The sequence below is a fragment of the Pectinophora gossypiella genome, chromosome 25 (assembly GCF_024362695.1).
Source record: "Pectinophora gossypiella chromosome 25, ilPecGoss1.1, whole genome shotgun sequence".
NCBI lineage: Eukaryota > Metazoa > Arthropoda > Insecta > Lepidoptera > Gelechiidae > Pectinophora > Pectinophora gossypiella.
Window position 1 is genome coordinate 8,225,649 of NC_065428.1, and position 24,958 is coordinate 8,250,606.

Below are 24,958 nucleotides of genomic sequence, written 5' to 3' on the forward strand. Positions count from 1 at the left end.
CGTTACATGAGTCATGTCAGGGGCCTTTGGCGACTCAATTATAACGTTCATACCAGGGTTGATGAGGTTGGTAATCCACCTCACAACCTACACGATAGAAGAAGAGTTAAACAATGGTTTGTAAAAGGACTTTGGGCGTTACGACCGTCAAACATCTGACTCCCTCCATCGGGGATGTAGGCGTGATTCCATGTACTCTTATAACTATCTATCTTCGCCACATTTGATGGGCCTCAAGAGCACAATAGCTATAGGCTTACGAGGACTTTCACTGGCATACAGACCTGACATGGCCATGACCCAAACTAGACCCGTACTTATAATATGACACGCTAGATCCCATATACAGGGTGTTAGTGACATCGTAACGAATACTGAGAGAGATGATTCAGACCATGATTCTGAGTTGATATCAAGTGTAATTTTCTGTCGCAAAATTAAAGATATTTTCAGTTCTATACTTTTGCGATGGAAGATTCCACTTGATATTTACTCAGAATAATGAAATGAATCATACTGAGGGGTCAGTATTCGTTACGATGTTACTTACACCACGTACAAGTACGTACAGGTAGCCGTACGAGTACGTATAGGTGTTAGTGACATCGTAACGAATACTGGGGGGGATGATTCAGACCATGATTCTGAGTTGCTATCGAGTGGAATTTACTTCACTTGATATTACGATGTCACTAACACCCTGTATTAACACAATTGCGATGTATGTACGTGAACACGAGTTACTTCCAGATGGGTAAACAGAGCCCTACCTAACCTACCAAAGGTACACTATTTACTAAAGACTTCACTACGCAAATAACCCTGACATCTGGGTTGATGAGGTCGATATTTGGTCACGCAACCTGAAGAAGACTCCATTCCATCTACGGATAACTAGGCGTCCTTAGGTTGTGGATATACCACCAATCCGCACTAAACCTTTTGCAGCAAAGGACTGGGATTGTCTGCCGTCGTCTGTTTTTCCAACTCGTTATATCTGGAAGACTTCAAGACTAGAGTGAATAGGAATTTGCTAGGCGTGATCCATCTTATACCACATCGTCACTTACCATTAGGTGAGATTAGGGTCAAACGCGAGCCTACATTAAAAAAAAAAACAAAGAGATTCCATATCATCGCCTTATATTGAAAACGACGTAAACGCCTTTTTCAAAAATCGAATTCGGATGTGGTTGACAAATGTATTTTATTGGGTCGTGTACTAGGTTCAAGATAAATTATGAAATTCCGATTGCTAAATAAAGACATATAAAACTAACGAAAAACATTTCCTTTTTCTCTCTCTCTCTCTCTCTCTCTCTATTTAAGAGCTGCGCTCCTTTCCTATTTCCCTATTCTATTTTCCTGTTCCTTTTTCTATTTAACTTATTTATGAATTTTCATCAATAAACGTCCGACATTTTATTACGTTTTTCTATGACGTCACAGTGTGCTTTTTCATACAAATTCCATAGTAATTTCATGTTTTGACGTTTAGTAAAAACTAACTGATTTGACTAGTTGGAAATTAGCTTATTTTACATGAGCTCACGTTTGTGATGTCTAATAGGGTAGACATAGCACCAATTAATCTACAAGAAAGGTATTTGGTTACTTTTGATGCGAAGCCAAGTCTTCTTGTAAACTACGAGTAATTCAATACAGTACTATAAGCAATGCATACCAAAAAGAGACATTTGTTGTAAAGCGACCTCAATCTTGCTTTTCGGCTAACCCCAATACTTACGTTAGGAGCACACTGGCATAGCAAACAGAAAACGGTAGGTTCACTCCATAGAAATGCCTTTTATTGTCAATTGTACGATCTCCCAATCCTAATACGGTGGAAAGGAGAAACATAACTCATGTCCTAAGATGGATATGATGGATAACAGACAATCATGTCGTCAGGACAAAATCACTTATGCTAGCTTTGCTATGATGGCCGTTTTGACATAAAAGTACGGCAATTTACCTCAATCAATGGCCCCGATTCCTAATTTTAAGATATACCCGTCATTTTCTTATCCGCCGAAAAGGAAAGGGACAGATGATTGACAGCTGTTAATTTTAGGAAGAATGAGTAAATGAATGAATAACCCGGGCGAATAAAATAGCTATCTCGCTCATATGCAACCCGTTTGGCGCGTGCTGACAATAATTCTGTCGGGTTATTGGCAGATGTAAAATTTTTAGACGGTTGTTTTAGATTTCTGCTTAAAATTGACGTGTGTTCCATAAGTTTTATCCATCCCTTTCCTTTTCGGCAGATAAGAAAATGACATGTCTAACTTAAAAAAAAATAATAGATGGTGTTTACATGACTCAGCACCAATATAGGTATAAATGAATAAGAAACAGAATGAACACAATAAAGTATACCTATTTGTTCCCTTAACGTAGTTATTAATTAATACGAAACTTGATGAGCGGGACAAACAAACGACAATATTTATATTTTTTTCTTATCTTTACTTCCTGGTCCATTGACACAATGACTACTATGTATGTCTCATGCCTATTTCCCACCGGGGTAAGCAGAAACTAGGGAATTCCATTTGCTTCGATCCTGACACACTTCTGTTGCTTCCTCCACATTAATCAATCGTTAATGTTAATAAATATCCATATTACTCAATTTTATTGCGACGTTGTGAGCATGATAATTTCGGTTACGGAGCTAATGATAATAATTGTTCACAGTCAACAAGTGAACCTACTGTTGTCTATTGACTATGGCACCGGTGTGACTAATACCCGGTCCTGGGTTCGATTCTAGCCAGACAAGGGGGTCAAGGGGACTTGCGTAAGTCACGACCTGTTCAAACTCAAACCTTATTTCGTACGCAATTAGGTGTTCAATGATGTATTGACTAGTAATTGCAATGAGAACGGTGTAAATATCGATAGGTTAACAATTTAGGTTGAATTAGATGTACAATAAAATTTAAGGGTATTTTTGAGTTGTTAATGTGGTGAATTTCTTACAAAGTGGGTTCCAAGGAATCTAGGGTTTCCGTAGTAAAGTCACACCAGAGTAACGCGATATTTATATTATGCTGTCAACAATCCAACACAGGCCTCTAAACCAATGATTGTCGAATTTGTTTTCGAATTCATGTTTCACCGCAAACGAATTCAATTCAATTCTTGATGAATGGCTTCTGTGTGGTCACAATTCTGCCAGTATCACGTTTGACACCGCAAACGAAAGGGACGGATAATATACAATATTGGTTTAGTCACATACCTCCGAAAATGCATTTCTCGAGAATGTGGGTTTCCTCACGATGTTTTCCTTCACCGCTGAGCACGTGATCATTTATGATCCAAACATGAATTCGATAACCAATTCGACAATCGTAGTTTTAGGCCTGTGCTGGATTCGAACCTGCGACCCCGTTCGGCCTGTGTTTGGGAACCCGTGTAATGGGATACTTATCTACTTGAAATAAATTTCACAGATGATTATACCATTTTAAAATAACAGTTAGCAACGTCTTCAAGCAAAGAATACACGATAAATAGCTTCTAATGATGGCTGCCAATTATAAAGTGCAATGTCATAGTAGTCAATACAATACTTCCATGTCATGTTGGTAGTAAGTAGGTATTATAATGACCCCAATAGATGAAGGCGGAATCGAAATTGTCAATAACACAAATTTATGTACATATTTGTTATTTTTTATGGAGCCGTTGATAAAACGCTTGACATTCACTGTGTTGTCGCAGGTTCGAATCCAACACCAAAGGCTTTTTATTTCTTTTTCGATTATCAATCATCACGTGTTCAGCGGGACGGCCTCCATGGTCCAATGGCTGAGCGTTGTGCTCACGATCCGGAGGTCCCAGGTTCGAATACCTGTGGGGCAAACCACAAAAATTTCTTTGTAATCCCTACTTTGGTTAGGACATTGCAGGCTGATCACCTGATTGTCCAGAAGTAAAAAGTATCCGTGTTTCAGAAGGCACGTTAAGCCTTTGGTCCCGGGTACTACTTACTGATGTAAGTACGTAGTCGGTATTTGAGTCATTTCAGGCGCCTTTGGCGGCTCAATAGTAACCCTGATACCAGGGTTGATGATGTTGGTAATCCACCTCACAACCCACACGATTAAATGGTGTCATTACAGGATATTACGTGTGGGAAGGCGCCCAGAGTAGTCTATTTCAAAGCCGTACTAAGCCTCCTGTACTCCGCCTCTGAATAGTACTGACAGTTACTGCTGCCCTCTGTCAGTTTCCAGGTTTACTCAGACAAATTCAAAAGTTAAAAGTCAGGGTTGAATCCATACATAGATAGACTCAACTCATCTTTTCTCCAAAATTAACAAATCCTTTGATATCGCTCCTTTTCATACTTTTAATTATTATACATGTAACTTACAATACGACCTTTGACTACACATGCAACAATATAGTTTCCACAACGCAAGTGTCAAAACTGTGGACAATATGATTACGTGTTGTAAGAGTTTTTTTTTTTTATTAAAACCGTTGTGTTGCCAAATTGAATGGCAAAATAGTCGAGACCCAGTTTTGATAGGCCTTGGCCTACTAGTTGTACTACCTACTGACTCCTACTAGAGCCTACTTGCTAGGAAGAGTCGAGTTGCTCCTTTAGCCTTCGATGTTTGTATACACAGGCAAATAAGGTTGATTAATTTGGATCTATATGTATTCAATGGATCTATATCCTCGTAAGGCCCAGATGCCTTTTAAAATCCAAATCCCATTGTTTAACTATTGTGTATGGAAATCCGGACCTTACGAGGTTAAGATTTAGACCATGATTCTGAGTTAATATCAAGTGGAATTTTCCGTCGCAAAATTCATGATTATTTATGTATATTTTTAAATTCTATATATACTTTAGCGATGGGAAATTCCACTTGATATTAACTCAGAATACTGAGCTGAATCATCCCCCTCAGTATTCGTTACGAACTCCATACAAGTACGTATGGGTCACACCGTAACGAATATGGAAGGGGATGATTCACACCATGATCCTGAATTGATGTCAAGTCGAATTTCCTGTCGGAAAATTAATGAAAGTTTTAGTGTTTTCTTTAATTATTTTCCGTTCCATACTTTTGCGACGGAAAATTCCACTTGATATCAAACCAGAATCATTATCTGAATCATCCCTCAAAGTTTTCGTTACGATCACTACCGCCCTGTATACTTAAAATTACTTTTCACTTTCTCCTCTGTACAACTCCAGGCTTAACACAAAAATAAAATAAAATCTTACTACTCATCTCAGTTTAATTATCCAGCCAGAATCTAGGTCAAAGACTACATAGCAACCTAGAACTGACTATAGGTACTAAGGATTCGTGCGCTAAGGTTAAGGTTAAAATAGTATTAATAGTCTCCCTGGGTTATCCCGTTTCCACAGAGTCCGCTTACCTGATCTGAAGATTTAACAGGTCCGATTTTTCACAGAACCGACTGTCTGTCTGACCTTCCAACCCGCGAAGGGGAAACCAGCCCAATACAGGTTAGGTCACATACCTCCGAAACGCATTTCTCGGGAATGTGGGTTTTCTCACCCGCTCTGGTGCTGCGTGGTGGAGTATGCTCCATACCCCTTTCGGTTTATTGAAGGGAGGCCTGTGCCCAGCAGTGGGACGTATGTTGCCTGATAGCGAAAACTACGTAAGCGTCATTTTGAAAAATCACAGTCGCATGCGATTTTTGTCAACGAAACCTAGCTATAAATGTTTCTTTCTTTCAATAGACAAGCTAGTTTCATTCCAATTAAAAGTTTGTGATATGGGTTTCCTCACGACGTTTTCCTCCGTCGTCAGCAGCTCAGCCACGTGATCACGTTTGATTCAAACATGATTTCGAAAACAAATTCGAAAATCATCCAGGCCCGTGCTGCCTTCGAACCTGCGAGCTCACAGTGAAAGTCGAGCGTTCTTCCAACTGGACTAGCACGGCTCTACAATCTAGGTCAAAGACTACAATGCGACCTAGTTCTGACTACTAAGTGAATCGTGCAGTAGATTTAATAATGTTAATATGCGTTTATTGCAGGTTATTTCAGTACTGAGATACCGTGATGTGCGGTTATTTTAAGACTGTTTGAACGAGATTGTGGTGATAAGATTACCTAGGTTGCGTTATTTTTGTAATAGAGTAAGGTGAAATGGGAATACGCCGTCATCAACCCGCAATAAGATGATCCGTGCTTCGGAAGGCCCGTTAAACCGTCGGTCCCGGTAACTACTTACTGTTCGGAGCTCGATTCCCGGTGGGGACATACCACAAAAATTACTTCGTGATCCCTAGTTTGGTTAGGACATTACAGGCTGAACACCTGATTGTCCGTTCTAGTATATTGTCATAGACAAAACAAAATTGATCATAGACCTCTTTCTAAAATACAACATAAGTACGTAATCGTTACATGTATAACGTCAGGGGCCTTTAACGGCTCAGTAATAACCCTGATACCAGGGTTTATTATAACAGTAGCAGCCCTAAGTTGAATGTTAGTTAGTAATTGCTAGGTAATCTATCCAGGCAATCTAGATCTGTGGCCTGAAACGGCTAATAGCCGGGACCAACGGCTTAACGTGCCCTCCGAAGCACGGAATCAACTTACTTTTTCGGACAATCAGGTGATTCAAGCCTGAAAAGTCCTTACCAAACAAAGCATACATACATAAACTCACGCCTATTTCACACCGGGGTAAACAGAGACTATGGATCCTGACACACTTCTCTTGCTTACTCCACATTCATCGAATCGTTTCATACACGCACGCCGGTTCAGAGTGGATCGTACTGAACCTGGAGATTGAGGATGAGTTTGGTAAATGGTAATCCACCTCACAACTCACACGATAGAAGTATAAAAACAAAATGGATGAAAATTTTAATTTATAGGTTTGTTTCTTCTTCTTCTCTCGTGTGGGTTGTGAGGTCAATGACCTACTTCATCAACCCTGGTGTCAAGGTTAACATTGGTGTGGTTGTTAATTTGTTATTATATTGTAAGTTTGACGATGTTGTGAATAAAAAAGCCGGGAAAGTGCAAGTCCAACTCGCGTTCCTTATAAACTGCCGTAAATTATCAAAAATAATCTAAGGGAGGCTTTGACTTTACCGTTGAAAATCTATTGTTTTGCATACGTCGACATATATCGCAGTTAGTTTACCAACTGCAAATAAGTTTGTTTACGCAAAAACATATTCTTTATTTAAATATACACTTCTCATCAAAAAAATCGAAACACCTTGCAAGTTTACGTTTTGTCAGGATTATCAGAAAAATGTGTACATTTAGGAATAAATGTTAAATGTCGTTTAATAGTGAGTAATATGAGCTTATCAAATCTTAATGTTAATGTTCTAAATTTAAATGAATTTTTCATAGGTTTCGTATTTTGTTAAATGAGTAATTTTTATTCCGTATGGAGTATAAAGGAAATGGATAAAACAACACACGTAAATGAAAAAAAAAGCTAAAAAACGTTTATTTAATAACTTGTATTCCCACCCCGAGCTCTAATTACTGCTTCCATACGGTTCTTCATCGATCGGATGAGAGTCACGATCACATGCTGTGGTATATTGTCCCATTCCTCTTGGATTGCATCTTGCAGCTGGCTAAGTGTTTCTGGGGCAGGATCTCTTGCTCGAATTCGTCTCTTTAATTCATCCCACAGATGTTCAATGGGATTCATGTCCGGGCTTCTTGCTGGCCATTCCATAATAGAGATATCGACTTCGTTAAGATAATCTCGTACGACGCCCGCGGTGTGAGCCCTAGCATTGTCGTGCATGAATATGAAGCCGTTGCCAATAAAATGTGCATAGGGCATCACATGAGGCTCGAGACACTCTTCGACGTACCGATGACAGTTTAGTGCAGGCAGACGTGGCCCAGACACGAAAGCAAGCTCTGTCTTACCGTCGGCGCTGATTCCTCCCCAAACCGTCCACGAACCGCCACCATAGCTGACCTTTTCTTCAATGCAGCATTGTGCATAGCGTTCTCCGTCTCTTCTGTAGACCTTGTTCCTTCCGTCGTTACCATACAGCATAATTTTACACTCATCAGAAAAGAGAACTTTGCTCCACTGTAGGTATGACCAATTTAGGTGCTCACGTGCAAAGTTAAGGCGCGCTCTTCGATGGTCTGCAGTTAATTTCGGCCCATTTGCTGGCTTATGCGGTACCAGTCCACGATCCTTCAACCTTCTTCTAATTGTAGAGTCACTTACAGCCACCCTTCGTACAACACGAAGCCGCTGCTGCAGTTGAAAAGCGTTAAGGCGTCGATTTCTTAAAGAAGTTGTTACAATAAATCGATCATCTCGCTCAGAAGTGACCCGATTCCTGCCAGATCCTGAACGGCGCGTGAACAAACCAGTCTCCCGATAACGTTTATAGACTCTATGAACAGATGACAGGCTTAGATGCAGTCTTGCAGCCACAACACGCTGACTAAGGCCAGAATCCAGCAATGCCACAACTTGGGCGGCTTCTGTGGGCGAAGTATCCATACGTTTTAGAAAAAAAACCTTTTTTCAGACGTCCCAAAGTCACAGTATTGAAATAAAAAACAAAAAGTTTAAGGATAGGCGCCAATTTTTAGTTTTTAAACGCTAAATGTACTCCAACCCTAAACACACATTTGTCTCAAAACAGTGATTCATTTCGTTTATAAGATAAACAAATGAAATTCTAATTTTGAATTTAGAATTTTCGCTTATTACTGTAATGGCCAAACTGCCAGCTATACATTTATGTATTTTTTTTCATCGTATGAATTCTTTTTTGTGTTAAATTCGGACAGAAACAATGAAAACGGAAGTGTTTCGATTTTTTTGATGAGAAGTGTATATATTTTTTTCATTTTCATTTACTTGTGCTGTAAGCTGTGCTGTTCATTTACCTTCCTTTTGCAGAATTTCATGTTTTTGACCCATGTGTTTTGATTCCGCTACGAAATGCATGAAAATAACGCTAAAAATGGCCATTTCTTTGGATTGCGTTGATTTAGAAGCTTAATTTTTGTACAGCTCTAAGTGACAGCGTGACAGCAGATATGTGTTACTTTCAAGTTGATACTCGTACTTTTCTACACGTTCCCGAGAAAAAGTTCTTGACAGACGGACAACAAAGTGATCCTCCAGATATAAGTACTTATTTAAAAAAAAACTAAATGTGGTTCTTAGGGATACCAGGATCCCAAGATACAGGGTCTTTTTTTATCTTATAAGGGTTCCGTTTTTCCTTTTGATGTGCGAAACCCTAAAAGAAGGAAAATGTAAAAAAAGAAACACCCAACAAACACCAACCCTATCCCGCTAGTATTACTATGAGAATAAGTTACTTTGTCGATCGAACAATTGTATTACTACGGATATTGTCTTTTACGTAATATTGTTTTTTATTTCTATTGTAACCGGCTGACCCACTTACCAAGGTGAAATCGACTAAACTAAATATTAATGCTTCATAGTTTTTGTTGTACTGTTTAACGTATTTTGCGAAATGTGCATTTTAAATGATTTATAGTTTGCGCATCCAGTTCGGTAGTCGCGATGGAGTTTAATTAATTGTACCGTTACACGCTAAGATTCGAAAAGTTATCAGCGATTTATTTTGGTCCGAAAATTCGTAAAATTTTGAACTAAAGTTATTTGAGAGTTCATTTTAAAATGTATTTTGGCTGGTTAGTTTCCAACTAGTCAAATCAGTTACTTTTTACTAAACGTCGAAACACGAAACTACTATGGAATTTGTATGAAAAAGCACACTGTGACATAGAAAAAGTGATAAAATGTCGGACTTATTATTACGCTTGTCTTGATTAAAATTCTTAAATAAGTTAAATAGAAAAAAGCGCTATCCCCTTTTCACGGGGTCCGCTTACCTAACCTGAAAATTCGGCAGGTCTGGTCTCTAAAGAAGCGACAGCCTGAAAAAGAAAATTGACGTAAAAAGATGTGTCACTTCTTTTAAATTACATTTTTCTTTGACAGCTCTTTAAATAGTGCCGTCCTTTATTAACAATATGTACAAGAAAGGGATAGAGCTAGTTTTAGTCCTGACGTATTCTTATTTGAAGACGTTATTCTTGAACAAAAATTATAAATAAGTAAAAGTTATAATAACACAACATAACATAAACTGCCTATATACGTCCCACTGCTGGGCACAGGCCTCCCCTCAATCAACCGGAGGGGGCATGGAGCATATTCCACCACGCTGCTCCACTGCAAAGTTATAATAGGAAAAGAAAATGTTTTTCATGTCTTTATTTAGTAATCAGAATTTCATAATTTATCTTGAACCTAGTACATAACTCTCTAATTGTAATAATGTTTCCTATCCACTAGTTGCCTGGAAGAAATTGCTGCTTAGCAATAAGGCCGCCAGATTGTACTATATCTATCATCATCTGTGTTAATTTGTTTTGTATGTTGTGTGCAATAAAGTATATTTGATTTGATTTGACTCTCTCATATCAATTCTTCATTACGTAATTCTTCTTCTTCAGATTACGTGGCGGGTGGCGAACTGTTCACACACTTGTACGAGAGAGAACATTTCCACGAGAATGAAGTGCGGATATACATCGCGGAGATCATACTTGCGCTCGAGCAGTTGCATAAGGTAATTTATATTGAATTACATTACACCAAGAGAAAATTACATCGGAAAAGTCGGAAGACTCATACGCGTTTTGAACACCCAGCTCTTGTCAACCATCATCATCATCAATTTTTTACTTCCGAAACGCATTTCTCGGGAATGTAGGTTTCCTCAAGATATTTTCCTTCACCGTTGGACACGTGATGATTATTTATGATCCAAACATCATCATCATCAATTTAAGAGCCACGCTCTTGTCGGTGTAGCATTTTCCATTCCAGTCTATCAAAGGCCAATTCCTAGACTTCCCTATAAGACACGACGTTAACCTTTTCCTTAATCTGTTCCATGTAAGCTCTTCTTGGTCTTCCCCTTCCTCTCTTTCATTCTAGCTTTCTTTCTATGATGTTTTTAATAAATTCGTCGTGTCTTTAGGTGTCCAATCATCTTGTCTCTTCTGTCCTCAATAACTAGTATTTGTCTCTTTCCCTTACTCTTACTAGTACTTCCTCATTTGTATCCCTCTCTCTCTCTCTTGTCGACCAGGTGTGTGCTAATCTAGTCTAGCCTACAAGATCCCACTGCTGGGCAAAGGCCTCCCCTTCCTCTTTCCATTTTTCGCGGTCCTGTGCGTACTCCGGCCAGTCCCTCCGGCAAGCGTCCAAGTCGTCACGCCATCTCTTTCCAGTCGAGTGCGAAAAAGGTCACACGACAAAACGGAACAACCAGCAGAGCTATCATGCGCAGCGTGATAAAATTATCTACCGATTCTAATAAATTTTGTCCAAAATCGATAAGTTTCTTGGTTTCTTGAGTTTCTTGTCGTGTTTTTAATTATCAAAATCGATAAGTTTGTTTTTTCCCCTAACACGCGTGGCACGTGATTTTGTTCGTATTTGGACAAAACGACATAATTATATCGTGACAAAATTTTATCACGTTGCGCTTGTTAGCCCTATATGAGGGTTAGAAAGATCTCATAATCATAAGGATTGCTTCGTAGTTTACATTTCGTAAGCAAAACATAAAACACGAGGTGTTCCAATTTTTTTTTATAAGACGTATGTAAATGTAGTCGGATTCTTTCCTTTTTTTTCTTTGTGAGTTTCCGTAAGCACGGGTGGGTGCTACAAAAACAGACATAACATAAACAGCCTATATACGTCCCACTGCTGGGCACAGACCTCCCCTCAATCAACCGGAGGGGGTATGGAGCATACTCCACCACGCTGCTCCACTGCGGGTTGGTGGAGGTGTTTTTACGGCTAATAGCCGGGACCAACGGCTTAACGTGCCCTCCGAAGCACGGAATCATCTTACTTTTTTCGGACAATCAGGTGATTCAAGCAAAAAAAAATGTACTTTGAGATCCTAATAACACTTTCGCTTCCAGCTCGGCATAATCTACCGCGACATCAAACTCGAGAACATACTTCTCGACGCTGAGGGCCACATCGTGCTGACAGACTTTGGGCTCTCCAAGGAGTTCTGCGGCGGGGAGAGCCGGGCGTACAGCTTCTGCGGCACCATAGAGTACATGGCGCCTGAGGTGGTCCGCAGCGGCAGCCAGGGGCATGATATTGTAAGTCTTAGGCATTATTTAATGATAATTAATACACATAGCAACGGGTGCAATTGTTACTTGATTACGGCGAAGCGAAAAGGAGGATTGTGTTTTATTAATTGCGTATAGGAGAAAAGACTGGGAGGGGGGGGATGGTTCTAGTTGTTTAGAGGAACAAGTTACCTCGTAGCTGGAGTTATCGTTTTTTATGTCGGAGCCCAATTTTTCGCGGAGGAATGGTGTAGGGGTTCGCCGCCGGCCTTGGCACATTTTGATATTCACCCTTATTATAGACTAGCTTATGCCCGCGACTTCGTCCGCGTGGCGTGTTATAAAAGAGAGATCTTTTTGTGTGTGGGAGTGCATATCAAATTTCAAGCATCTAAACTCCCGTTTCCGTGGGAATTTTGCAATAGCCTGTTGCAACTAAGCTTTAAGTCAACTAACCTGCATGCCAAATTTCAAGCGACTAACTTAAGCGGTTTAGATTTTTCATACAAAAGGATTTTCCCGCTAATTCCCGTTCCCGTGATAATTCCGGGAATTCCTTTCTTAGTGTACCTCTACGGTACTTAAGCTACGTCCCTTCCAAATTTCAAGTGCCTACGTTTAGCCGTTTACGCTGTGCGTTGATATGTCAGTCAGTCAGTTTCTCCTTTTATATATTTAAGAAGATTGTAGTACATGTTAAGGATCGATGCAGCTGGCATGTTTTAAAAACAAAAGTTCCTAAAAATAAAGAGAAAAAGAAAAGACTGGGCCCTCTAAAGAGGTCAGAACTCTTTAGAGAGGGAAAGAGTGTGTATGGCTTCTGTGGAAAGATTATTATAACGACATATGATCTTAACTGGTTAAGAACTCTTAGTACCTGTTATCAGGTGCAATAAAGTCTATACGGTATTAATTGATATTTTCTTGTGTCTATCGAACAGTTTCGCGTGTAAAACACAACTTATTTGCTTAGCACTTATAGGTATAATAAGCTGCAAAAGTCCAAACAGTTTCTTGCAAACTAATAAATTAACTGGTTGCACCTCCTGGTTACATGTCGTTTCTGTAATAGACCAAAAACATCTACAAAAATATAAATTTTATAATTATGACAACTAATGGTTTATAATTTTACCACTGTTTATAAATAATTCGCTGGGCTCAGTGACTGAACTTTTGCTCTTTGATTGAGTGTGATTGTCTTTGACAAACGGATCCATACAATTCATAGCAAAGTGTAAAAGACAATAGCTTGAAACTTAACGTGTAACTTCTAGAAATCAGTGTGACTAACAGATAAGCGCGGTAATACAAAGCCGGTTCCCGAAACGTAACATAAGGCATTCCATTCCGAGCTACAACGCTTATACGATGAGTCACTTTAAAAGCTTATGATAGAATTTCCTATACACAAATTCAAATTCATTTATTCGTCAACATAGATAAAAAAGGGTTGTTACAATATAATATATGTCGCACTATGTCGCACCTTTCGGTATACGAATTTAAAACATAACAGATTATTAAATTACAAATAAAATTATTAAATAAATTACAAATAGCATTCAATATACTTAATAAAAATAGAAAATTAACAATATATTGGAATAAAATGTCTTTTCAATTCAAACGATAGAAAGTTATATGTCAAATAGGTAACATTAAATTAAAAAAAAAAAAAAATACATATGCTAGTAACTTAAGAAACTTGCACAATGATGTGCTTAAATCTAATTCCATTCCACTTTCATAAGTACTACAAAACGGAAAGAATTAGCAAGAAAAGCTACAGTATAACAACGGCCTCCGTGGTCCAGTGGTTGAGTGGCTCACGATCCTTAGGCCCCAGGTTCGAATCTCAGTAGGGACATATCACAAAAATTACTTTGTGATCCCTAGTTTGATAAGGACATTACAGGCTGATCAAAGAAAGGTAGGCACGTTAAGCCGTTGGTCTCGGTTACTACTTACTGATGTAAGTATGTAGTCGTTACATGAGTCATGTCAAGGGCCTTTGGCAGCTCAATAATAACCCTGACACCAGGGTTGATGAGGTTGGTAATCCACCACACAACCCACACGATGGAAGAAGACGACTATTCCCAATCGGGGTACGTGTACATCCATCGCAAGATGAACTAAGTACCCACGCTTTTTTTTTTTTTTTTTTTTTTTTTTTTTGACGTGACTTATTGTAGATTTGCCGCAGATGGCATTAACTACTTGGCCGGACAAATGGGGAGCGCTGAAGGCTCTCACCCGGTACAACGTTTAAGACAACAGGCCTGAGGGTGCCCAGTTGGGCGCGAACCTCGGCTCAGGGCGTCGTCTGAGAGGAAAAATATTTGAAAGAATTAATCGACCCTAGTGGGTCGATAGCGATAAGCGCTGAATGAGGGAAATCGTCGACCACGCCGGCGGGGTCGGTATCGGGGTCCTGAAGTGTTTGGTGTCGCGAGCTGATTGGCTGCCTCTATGGCTAGAGTAATCGGGTCGTCGGGATCGTATATTACGTCCTTCGGACGCCGATACTTTTCAGTACCGTCCCTAAGCGGGATGTATTCGGAAGCCGCAACTACCAGGGGATTTGGGTGGTGCGGAGCAGAATCGAAAAAACGTTTGGAAGCTAATTTGAGCCATTGGGCAATGGTTGGCAGACCTAGGTCAATGTGCAGATTTTCATTGCGAAGGAACCACGGAGCTCCCGTGGCTTTCCGCATGAAACGATTTTGTATTACCTGTAGACGGTGGATTTGAGAGGGACTCGCATGAGCGAAAACTACCCCTGCATAGGTCATGATCGGACGGATGCAAGTCGTGTAGATTTTGACCTTATTCCTAAGGGACAATTTACTTCGCTTGTTAAGGAGACAGTGAAGACGGCCCATTACAAACGCGGCGCGATCGCGCACACGTTTGATATGGGCCTTGAAAGTAAGACGTCTATCTAAGACTACGCCGAGATATTTGACTTGCTCCTCCCAAGGGATCGGCTTGCCAAACATCTTAATGATTTTAAGTTGACGGCGTGACCGTGGCGTGTTATAATAGCCCTTTGAAAAGTACACCGCTGCACTTTTCTCCGGGTTTACCTCGATTCTCCATTTGCGAAACCACTTGCCCAAGGCATTGGCCGCGCGTTGGAGGATTCCGGTCATCATAACTCGACCACGGCACGAAGAATAGATGGCTGTATCATCCGCAAATAAAGCTAATTCGGTATTAGGGGATTTGGGAATGTCACTAGTATACAATGAAAATAGTAAAGGGGAGAGGACGGAGCCTTGTGGGACTCCGGCATGTATCGGGTGCGGTGACGAGAGCGTCCCTTCCACGCGGTAGCGAAAGGTTCGATTTGAGAGGAAGTCTCGTATGATGTGCACGAGACGGTCTGGCACTCCCAGTGAATAAAGCTTGTAGATCAAGCCGTTGTGCCAGACTTTGTCGAACGCTTTCGCCACATCGAAGAAGAGCGCTCCCGTAGCGACAGGTTTTTTTAAGTTTAATCTACTGGAGATATGTTCAACAATACGGTGCACTTGTTGAACGCAGGAGTGTTTGGTTCTAAAACCAAACTGCTCTGGTGGAATAAGACTATTGGATTCGGCGTAGTCCCGTAATCTAGCAAATATGAGCCGCTCATAAATCTTCCCCATGGTATTGAGGAGACTTATAGGGCGGTAACTGGAAGGTTCGTTTTTAGGTTTCCCAGGCTTTGGTATACCAATTACAATTGCTTCTTTCCACTGCTGTGGAAAGACGCAGTTGCTCATGGCGACGTTGAATATTGCCGTTAGTAAGCAGATGAGGGGAGCACCGAAGTTTTTAAGGACACGATTCGTGATACCGTCTGAGCCAGGGGCTTTTCGGGTATGAAATCTTTTGATGATACCTAGTACCTCTTCCTCAGTAACCTGTGGAAGAGGAGGATCGGTGGGAGGTACAGAAGCCCTACGCTGAACTTCAGAGTTCACCGTCGAGAGGTGCCTACGATCGATAGGGAGAGTACTGGGCGAACATTGGGCTTCGAGACTGTCGGCAAGGCATTCGGCTTTTTCGTCATCGTCAAAAGCGGGGGGTTGGTTAGGCCTATTGAGAGGAGGAGTAGGAACAACCGTATCCTTTTGAAGAGACCTAGACAGCTGCCAGATGGCCTGGTGGTGGGGCTCAATGCCGCTCAAAAGATTATCCCACCGATTCTGTCGCATGTCATTAATACGTTTTCTTACAGTATGCTGCAAGAGACGCAAATGACGGCGACATTCCTCGGTGCGATTGGAATCATATGCGCGGGTGGCTGCGTTTTTCTCCGTTAGCAGATCACGGATGTCGGTAGGCAGTTTCCAGCGATGGTCTTCCATCTCCGGAACCTGTTTTGAACTTTCATTCAAAACCGACCTCACGTGATCCGTGAGGGAGTTAATAGCTGTCGAGGCCTCCTCTAAGGAGACTATTTCTACTGGGATACTATCTAAGTATACTGAACTAGAAGACTGGAGGCCTTCGGCCACCTTCTCCCAGTCCAGTACTGTCTTAGGGGTTGCTGGATTATCAGGGGCGTCTAAACGGGAGCCTAGTTTTAATATAACAGGTCGGTGGTCGGATTGTAACTCGTGTAGTACTTCTATAGAACATAGACGTAAGTTTATGTTCTTTAGAAGCGCCAAGTCGAGTATTTCTGGTCTGTGGTTCAAGTCAGGGGGATATCTAGTGGGCTGCAATGGTGTTATTATATCATAATAGAGGGGCTCGGCTAGAGTTTCTAATACCCTGCCTCTTGTGTTTGTTGTTAAGCAACTCCAAGAAAGATGTTTAGCGTTAAGATCGCCTGCAATTATGACTGAATTACTGAGATTAAAGAGGGCTTCGAGGTCACTTCTAAGTAACCTCTTAGAGTTATTAGGAGATAGATAAGCCGACACTAGTGTGATTGGCTGATGTCCTGTCATGCCCACTCGACAGATCGAAGCCTCAATGTCAGTGAGGGCAGGCGGGTCTATAGGTATACAGTGAAGTGACTTTCTATAATAAATGAGAGTGCCCCCTTTGGGCGCAAAGATCCTGTCGTTTCGCACTAAATTATAATTCGCCATCTTGGGGTCGCGATTAGAGGGTTTGAGGAAAGATTCCTGCACTAATAAAATATCTACCTGATGATGTTTTACAAACTCGTGAATCTCTGCACGTTGACCTAAGATGCCATCAGCATTGAAAAAACCTATTGTAAGGGAACGCGGTTTGACTCTACTTTTATTCGTACAATCCATTATTAGGCTTTAAATTGGGACAGGGAGTCTAATAAACTGTCAAGTTGACTAAGGGCCGACTTAAAGAGAATACTAAATTCCCTAAACTGGTTGACAGGAAACGCAGAGGCCTGAGGGGCCATCGCAGGAACCGGATGAGGCGCAAGAGTGGCTGCAGGAATACCTAAGTTGCTACTAGGTTGGGCGCGGAGCGGATTTGTGGGTCGGACGATTGCCGGGGGACGAATCCATGCGGATGGACGCTGTGGCGCGAGTTTGGTCTGCGTGAGTGGCAGAGCCGGGAAATCGCGAGTAGAGTGCGAGGAAGGGGCCATATGGGCCTTAGTGGGACCGGGTTGGGAAGCTGCAGCGCGGGCTGCCCTTCGTTGAGCTACCTTATGGTGGGTGCGTGGAGCCTTGGTGCATCCGCGATAGTTCGCAGGATGACCTTGCTGACCACACAGCACACAGCTAGGGGGTTCCACCTCGTTTTTGCCTCTAAGGCAATCCGAGGTAGCGTGATCACCTAGGCACTTTACGCACCTAGGCTTGGCATGACAATGCCTACTAGAATGCCCGTAAAGTTGGCATCTATGACATTGCGTTGGGGGGCCTCCCTTATGGGGAGTTTCAACTTTAAGGCCAGATAGACCGCAACAAGTCTTCAGGTTGAAGATCTTCTTGCCCTCATCCGTCCTTTCTAATATAACGGTGACCATGTCGTACGGGACTTGGCCACGACCGCGGTGCATACGGTGCACCTCGAGAACCGGAAAACCGTTTTTAATAAGGTCCTCCTTAACAAGAGTGGTTTCCCACTCCTTAGGGATTCCCTTTAGAATAATACGGAGGATACGTTCCTCCGGGAGGGCGTAGGTATGGAATTGTATTCCTCTACCTTTTAGAATCGAAGTGAGCTTTCTATGCTCAGAAGATGACGGGACCTGGATTTTGATCCCATCTTGGGTCGTGCGGGCGCTGGTGATTACGATGTTCTCCTCTTTCGCCCGAAGGGAGACTTCATTCCACCTATTTTTGTCCCTCATGTACAAGGGCGGAGGGGTGGGACCTTTTTGTACTTCAGTGACAGCCTTAGAAGGGCTGGAAGGGACCTTACGGACCTCGGGGATGGAAGAGGGGGGGATCGACGTTCCCGAGGACGTTTTCTGAACCTTAGCAGGCTCAGATTCACGGTGACGGCGGGCTCGTTTTCCCTTACGGCCCTCCACGAGCGTGAATATGTCCTCCGAAGAGGACGACTCCACACACTCCGACGACGAATCGGACTCGGCAACGTCCATACGAACATCGCACGATACCTCATCGTCACCGGCGAGGAGGGAAGCAGGGGAAGGAGATGACGCGCGCGATTGGGACAAAGCTAGAGACGCGGCGGGGCGGGCAGGGCCGGGAAACGACGCGAAGGACGCGGTGGGGCAGGGGGTCGCGGGGAGACTGGGTGACGAAGCGCGGTCGGCACGAGGGCTATCAACGCGAGGCGCGGAAGGCAAGGTTAACGCCGCAACTTGAGGTACTAATCGGCATATCTCAGCGTAAAGCGCGCTGCTTTTATCCGCTAGGATATGCGTCAAAATGAGTTTACCGATTTCGGCCCACAGCTCGGAGCTGTCGGCCATTTTTAAGGGACGGCCAATCTGCTATAGAATAATTACTACCGCTTCGCAAAAGCGTTCCTCAGAGAATAAGCGGCGCAAGAAACTCTGAGGCGATCGCTCGCTAACTTTCGCAACTCGAGTGGGATTGCTCGAGGGTGTGTGAGAGTGAGTTTTGCCTCTTTGGTTGGGGTTAACAAAGAGGATGTGTGCTTATGGTGTGCCCTAAGCTGGTATCCCTTTGCCGATCTTATTGTGCAAGAGGGTTCCTATGCTCTAAGTGCGGAGGGTTTTTACACCCCGAAACACGAAGAGAAAAGAATAAGGGGTAGAGATTGGTCACTCTACCCCGGGTGACAGCTAGAGTCGACTAGGGTAGACCCCAAGGCCGGTGGTTCTAGCCCCGTCCGGGTAATATGCCTGCCTCAAAGTGAGGCAAGCGGACGCCCCAGGGCCACGTCCCACTCAGCTTAGTTAACACCGCAAGGTATCCACTGAGGACCACGAAACTGTGGTTTTAAATTAAGATCGATGCAACTGTAAAATAACAGTCGTTATTTTAACCTTGAAACTTAGATAAGCCAGCAAGTTCTGAGAAGAACTATTGTTGGCTCAATGAATGGCGGCAGGGTCACGCCAGCAGGTAGCCGGCAGACAATGGCGGCACGGGGCGCGGGGCGCGCGGCGGGGGGCTGCGGGGCGCAGCGCGGGGAGCTGCGGGGCGCAGCTCGGGACCTCTGAACAAACGACCGTTCGGGACGGCCGCTCGACGCAGAGTCTAAGTACCCACGCGTCACCGAGCTTTCTGTTAGACCAACGTGATAGGTGGTGAGCCGTATCGCCGCCTATAATGGCTTATACACTTTGTGTAGCCTACTTACAAAATGGAAAGAATTACGTTATCTGAATCATCCCCCCCCTCATTTGCATCCCCCTCATTAACGGTACAGTGTCACTTACACCCTTTATACATAATACATATTTATGCATATTCCCTATTCACCTTATCGCGTACATAGCGAGTACCCCCACTTCAACAGCTATGAATGTCGTGCGCAGCATAAAATTCCACGTAAATCAGCTGTTGACTGTAATCAATGAAACCGGTAGAAAGTTGCTCCAACACAATTATGTGACTATTATATATACCCAGTGTAGTAGCTACATTGAAATGAGGCTCTTTTTTTACTCGCACAGTTTTTTGCCGCGATTGTCTTGGCTGGAGACTGATACCATTTTGACGTGGTTTATTGTAGGTTTGCCTCGTATGACATTAACTACTTAGCCGGACAAATGGGGAGCGCTGAGACCTTTATCCCGGTACAAAAATTTAAGACAACAGGCCTGATGATGCGATCTTCGGCTCAGAGAGTCGTCTGAGATGCTTTGTAATGGAAATAACTAATCGACCCTAGTGGTAACGATAAGCGCTAAAAAAGGGAAATCGTCGACCACGCCGGCGGGGTCGGTATCGAGTTCCTGAAGTGTTTGTTGTCGCGAGTTGTATAGCCGCATCTATGCCTAGAGTTAAAAAATCTGTTATTTAGAGGTTGGATTATTTATAATAAGCTGTAAAAAACCAAGTAAAATGAAAATTCGTTTCCATATTCAAAGCAAAATCTTCTGTTCTAGTTCTAAGTTTTTTTTTCTAATTCTTCACCGTACTTGGAAGCTACCTGATGCACTGTTAATATATAACATTGTTATTATGCGATAGCGGGCAGTACAATACGTTAATATGTTTGTTATTGTCGACGAAGTAACCGAGTTGTCTATCATCTTAGTTCCTGTTTGTTACTCCAGTTGAGTGACTTTATTTATAAGATACAGATCCTACATCCTTTCATAGATACATGCCATCGTCCCTATCAGGGTAGGCAGAGGCACAAGACACGAACACCTTGACACTTTCACCATTCGTGTCCAAAAGATTCTTGTTAGATCTCTAACAGTTTGAACGTCAGAAGTTATTGCTTTACAAAAATTTCTTCCAAGCAACTGTACAAAGAACACGCCAGTCACGATTTTCGTGTGGTGAGAATCATGACGAAATATCTCCAGTATTTAACACGTCAGATTAGTAAAGTCGCTATCCTTACTTTGATAATCAATTAGCGTAATATGTTCAGTTAAAGATATGCCCTGGTTGCACTAACTACACACCACCTAATTTTGTTTTAAGTTATATCTATCGTTTTCTAATCCACCGAAAAGGAAAGAGAGAGATGATTGACAGCTGTTAAAAAAAAATGTTTAAAATGAATGAATAACGCGGGCGAATCAAATAGGCATCTCGCTAATATGCAACTCAACTTGTCGGATTGTTGGTCGGATCAATGCAAAGTTTTGAGATTTCTGTTTAAAATTGACGTGTTCCATAAATGTTTTGTCGATTACCCGTGGTTGAACCGCTACATCGATTTACTTCTTGATTCGCAGGCACTGTTAAACAACTTTAATAAACCTCCAAAGACCGAGATTTCCGCACACATTAGTTAAAGGGTTTGGTTTTTAATTCGGTGTTACGATTTAAAAGTGTAGCTTGAACACTCTCAATAGTGCATAAATAAGCATTTAAAACAATAAAGCGATTACTTAAACACACTTTTAGCACTTTTAAACAGTATCAGAGTTAACATTAAGGTTGGAGATAGCACGGAATTAGCACGAGTGTCGCAACTAGCGACCATGTAGGTCACGGTCCAAGAGCGAGACGGAAGATGCGAAACCGATACGCGACAGAAAGAGAGGGGTACATTACAAAAGTTGCTATTTGAATGATTTTATCAAAATCAGATTATTGCTACTGGTTTTTCATTTATCAACTCGATGAAATGTTTTTATTTATTTTGTACTGTACGTGTATTGTTTTAGTAATGTTATTATGTATCAATGTAAGCAAATATTCGTTATTGAAAACAATGAACGTAAATTCACGCCTGTATTCCTTAATGCGGTGGGCAGAGCCATAAGTCATAATTAAAATAAGCCGTACCCACTCCTGGGGGGTTAAAATGGCCACATCGAAGCAATTCATCGTTTTAATTATAATCCATACTATTAGTTTTTTTTATATAACGGTATCATTCCCACATTCCTACGGGAACGCCACATCACTGCTCGGGACCTCTAGCGTATAACAGTTTATCAATAATCCATTATAAAAACCCTTAGGGTGTATTGCAATTTAACATTTGCGCATATAAAAGTAAGTGCGCAATGCAAACAAATGTCAAATAGCCAAATTGCTTTCTTAGATGAATTGCTTCGATGTGGCCATTTTCACCCCCCTGATTTTCATGATTTCATTGTATAGTGTGGGTTGTGAGCAGCGATGTGCTGTTCTCGGAAATGTTCCCGTTGTAAAAACTCTTTAAGGACACTGTCTGCTTTATTTTTCAAGTGTTCTTTCTTTTACTCTATGTTATCCTAACTGACTAAAGACAAGGTAATAAAGCTGTTTTTAAATAATTTCCCTGGTTGTGAGGTGGATGACCAACCTTAACAACCCTGGTGTCAGAGGTTAAATCTAGGAAAAATAATTTTCATAACTAAACTTATGATGTTTGACCAAATTTCATATGTCCTTAGAAAAGGTTCAGTACGATCTACGGCGTGCGTGTATGAAACGATTGATGTGGAGATGTGTGTCAGGATCGAAGCAAATGGAATTCCATAGTCTCTGCTTACCCCGGTGGGAAATAGTCGTGAATTTATGTATGTATGTAACTAAAGTATGATAGAAAAGACAAGACACTATAAAGAAGCGTGCTGTTTCAATTACTTTCTCGGGTTAGAGTGAAATAGAAAGAGTTCACAGAGCAAGTGAATCAAGGTTAGTGGCACAAGCCTGTTTGGTTTCACCTCATATCGTTGTTTTTATAAAGTAAAGTGATCCGTGTTAGCCCTGTTGTGAGAACGCGTGTCTTACATCGACGTGTCACGGGTTCCAATCCCGGCTCGGGCTAAACCACTGAACTCGACTTCTTTGGATCATAGATATAGCTACTTGACAACCTAGTCAAATGAGAAACTTTTTGCGATACGTCAAAACGAAAGTTTTCTTTGGAGTTTGTATGGAAATACTGTCCTGTGACATGACTTATTGTAGATTTGCCGCAGATGGTATGAACCACTTGGCCGGACAAACGCTTTTTGGAAAATCACGTGTCGTTTGTCTGATTTCCTTCATTAAACCTCGATTGTTGATTGAAACTAGCGTGTCTGTTGCTAGGTTTTATGAATTTTTCAAACAGGCACTTGGGTACGAGGTTTCCATACAAGGCGACAATGCACAGTCACGTTATTCAACTTCATCCGTACAGTCATGAGCAATATAATGTACCCACTTTAGGACTCTGTCGCACTAACATATTTGACATTTAGTGAGACTTACAGTTCAATTTGTCAAAATGGTTAATGTGACATGGTACCAAAGTGTATACATATTAATGTTCGTGACCGTACACAACACAACGGTACGAGTACTTTCGTCTTCAGTAAAAACAACACGTTCTCGCAACAGTAACTCTAACGGGGCAGATCAGCTGTTGCGACGTTGCCACTCTCACTGTGGCGGAATTTGATACAAAATGGCGGTCCAACGTCTCCACGGCAAACAATCTTGGGCCGAAATTTGCTTGGATGCTCGCCAAACTGGTCGCGCGAAGCGTTTTTTTATATCGTTCAGTATATCTTTTATTATTTCTTGCAACAATACTGTTGGAAGATATGTGATAAAAAAGGTTAAAAGAGTTTGAAGAGAAAAGCCTATGCGAACATACAGTGATCAGCAGGTCCAGGATGTTTTAAAAAAAGGCCGTGTAAAGAGTACTCTAAACCGGCGGGCATGAAGTCTGAAGAGAATGGAGGAAGCGATGGTGTGTCAGGATCGTAGTAAATGGTATTCCGTGGTCTCTGTCAAACCCAACGGGAAATAGACATGATATGTACAGTCATGAGCAATATAATGTACCTACTTTAGGACTCTGTCGCACTAACATATTTGACATTTAGTGAGACTCACAGTTCAATTTGTCAAAATGGTTAATGTGACATGGTACCAAAGTGTATACATATTAATGCTCGTGACCGTATGTATGGATATGATGGACATATTATGATAACAGATTAACCCATCTCCCAGATATATACCTGACCTAAGCAATATCTTATGATCCAAACTTTTATTGCAAGAAAGAACATCTAGTATTAAGAGCGTGATTTAGGTAAGTTTGTAAAAAAATATTCTTTATTCAGTTGGTAACATAGTTACACTTTGAATCGTTAATTTTTACATAACGAACGTCTCATCCGCCTAAAACTGCAGCTTCTTACAACTTGTAGAAAGTATAGCAGGCTTGATCCATCTTTATGACTAACTAGAGCATCACATAACATGTTCACGGTATAAACAACATAATCCCTTTGTCGATGCATCGCTCGAGGTCAGCCTAATGATGATAAGACCATGACATGATATTATCCTAAGGGTTTTATAATGGATTATTGATAAACTGTTATACGCTAGAGGTCCCGAGCAGTGATGTGGCGTTCCCGTAGGAATCTGGGAATAATCCCGTTATATAAAAAAAAACTTTAATAGTATGGATTATAATTAAAACACATAACGGGTTCTTACCGCGTTTAAAGCAGGGATATGAGACCCCCGATATTTCGACACTGTTGCAAGTACCATGATCACGGGATGACTGATGAGATTGGAGTGAAGTAGGTAGATCCATAATTTTCTACGGGCAGACATATCTGTCTACCCTCTTTACCTATCCTCTCTCTCTCTTTCTTTTTTCTCTTATCTCTCTTTCTTTTCTCATATCCCTGCTTTAAACGCGGTAAGAACCCGTTATTATGTGTTTAAATTATGATAATAACCGCGTAAACTTAAAACAATGTATAAT

General features: G+C 41.6%; 1 protein-coding gene across 2 annotated transcripts in view; it reads left to right on the forward strand.

Moving 5' to 3' along the window:
- Positions 1-24,958, forward strand: part of LOC126378031 (ribosomal protein S6 kinase alpha-5-like) — a 131,679-nt gene that overhangs the window by 57,719 nt on the left and 49,002 nt on the right. For both annotated transcript variants that reach the window (XM_050026099.1, XM_050026101.1), the window contains exons 5-6: positions 10,532-10,647; positions 12,020-12,208. In XM_050026099.1, coding sequence (XP_049882056.1) covers positions 10,532-10,647; positions 12,020-12,208 — 305 coding nt within the window. The remainder of the gene's footprint in view (positions 1-10,531; positions 10,648-12,019; positions 12,209-24,958) is intronic.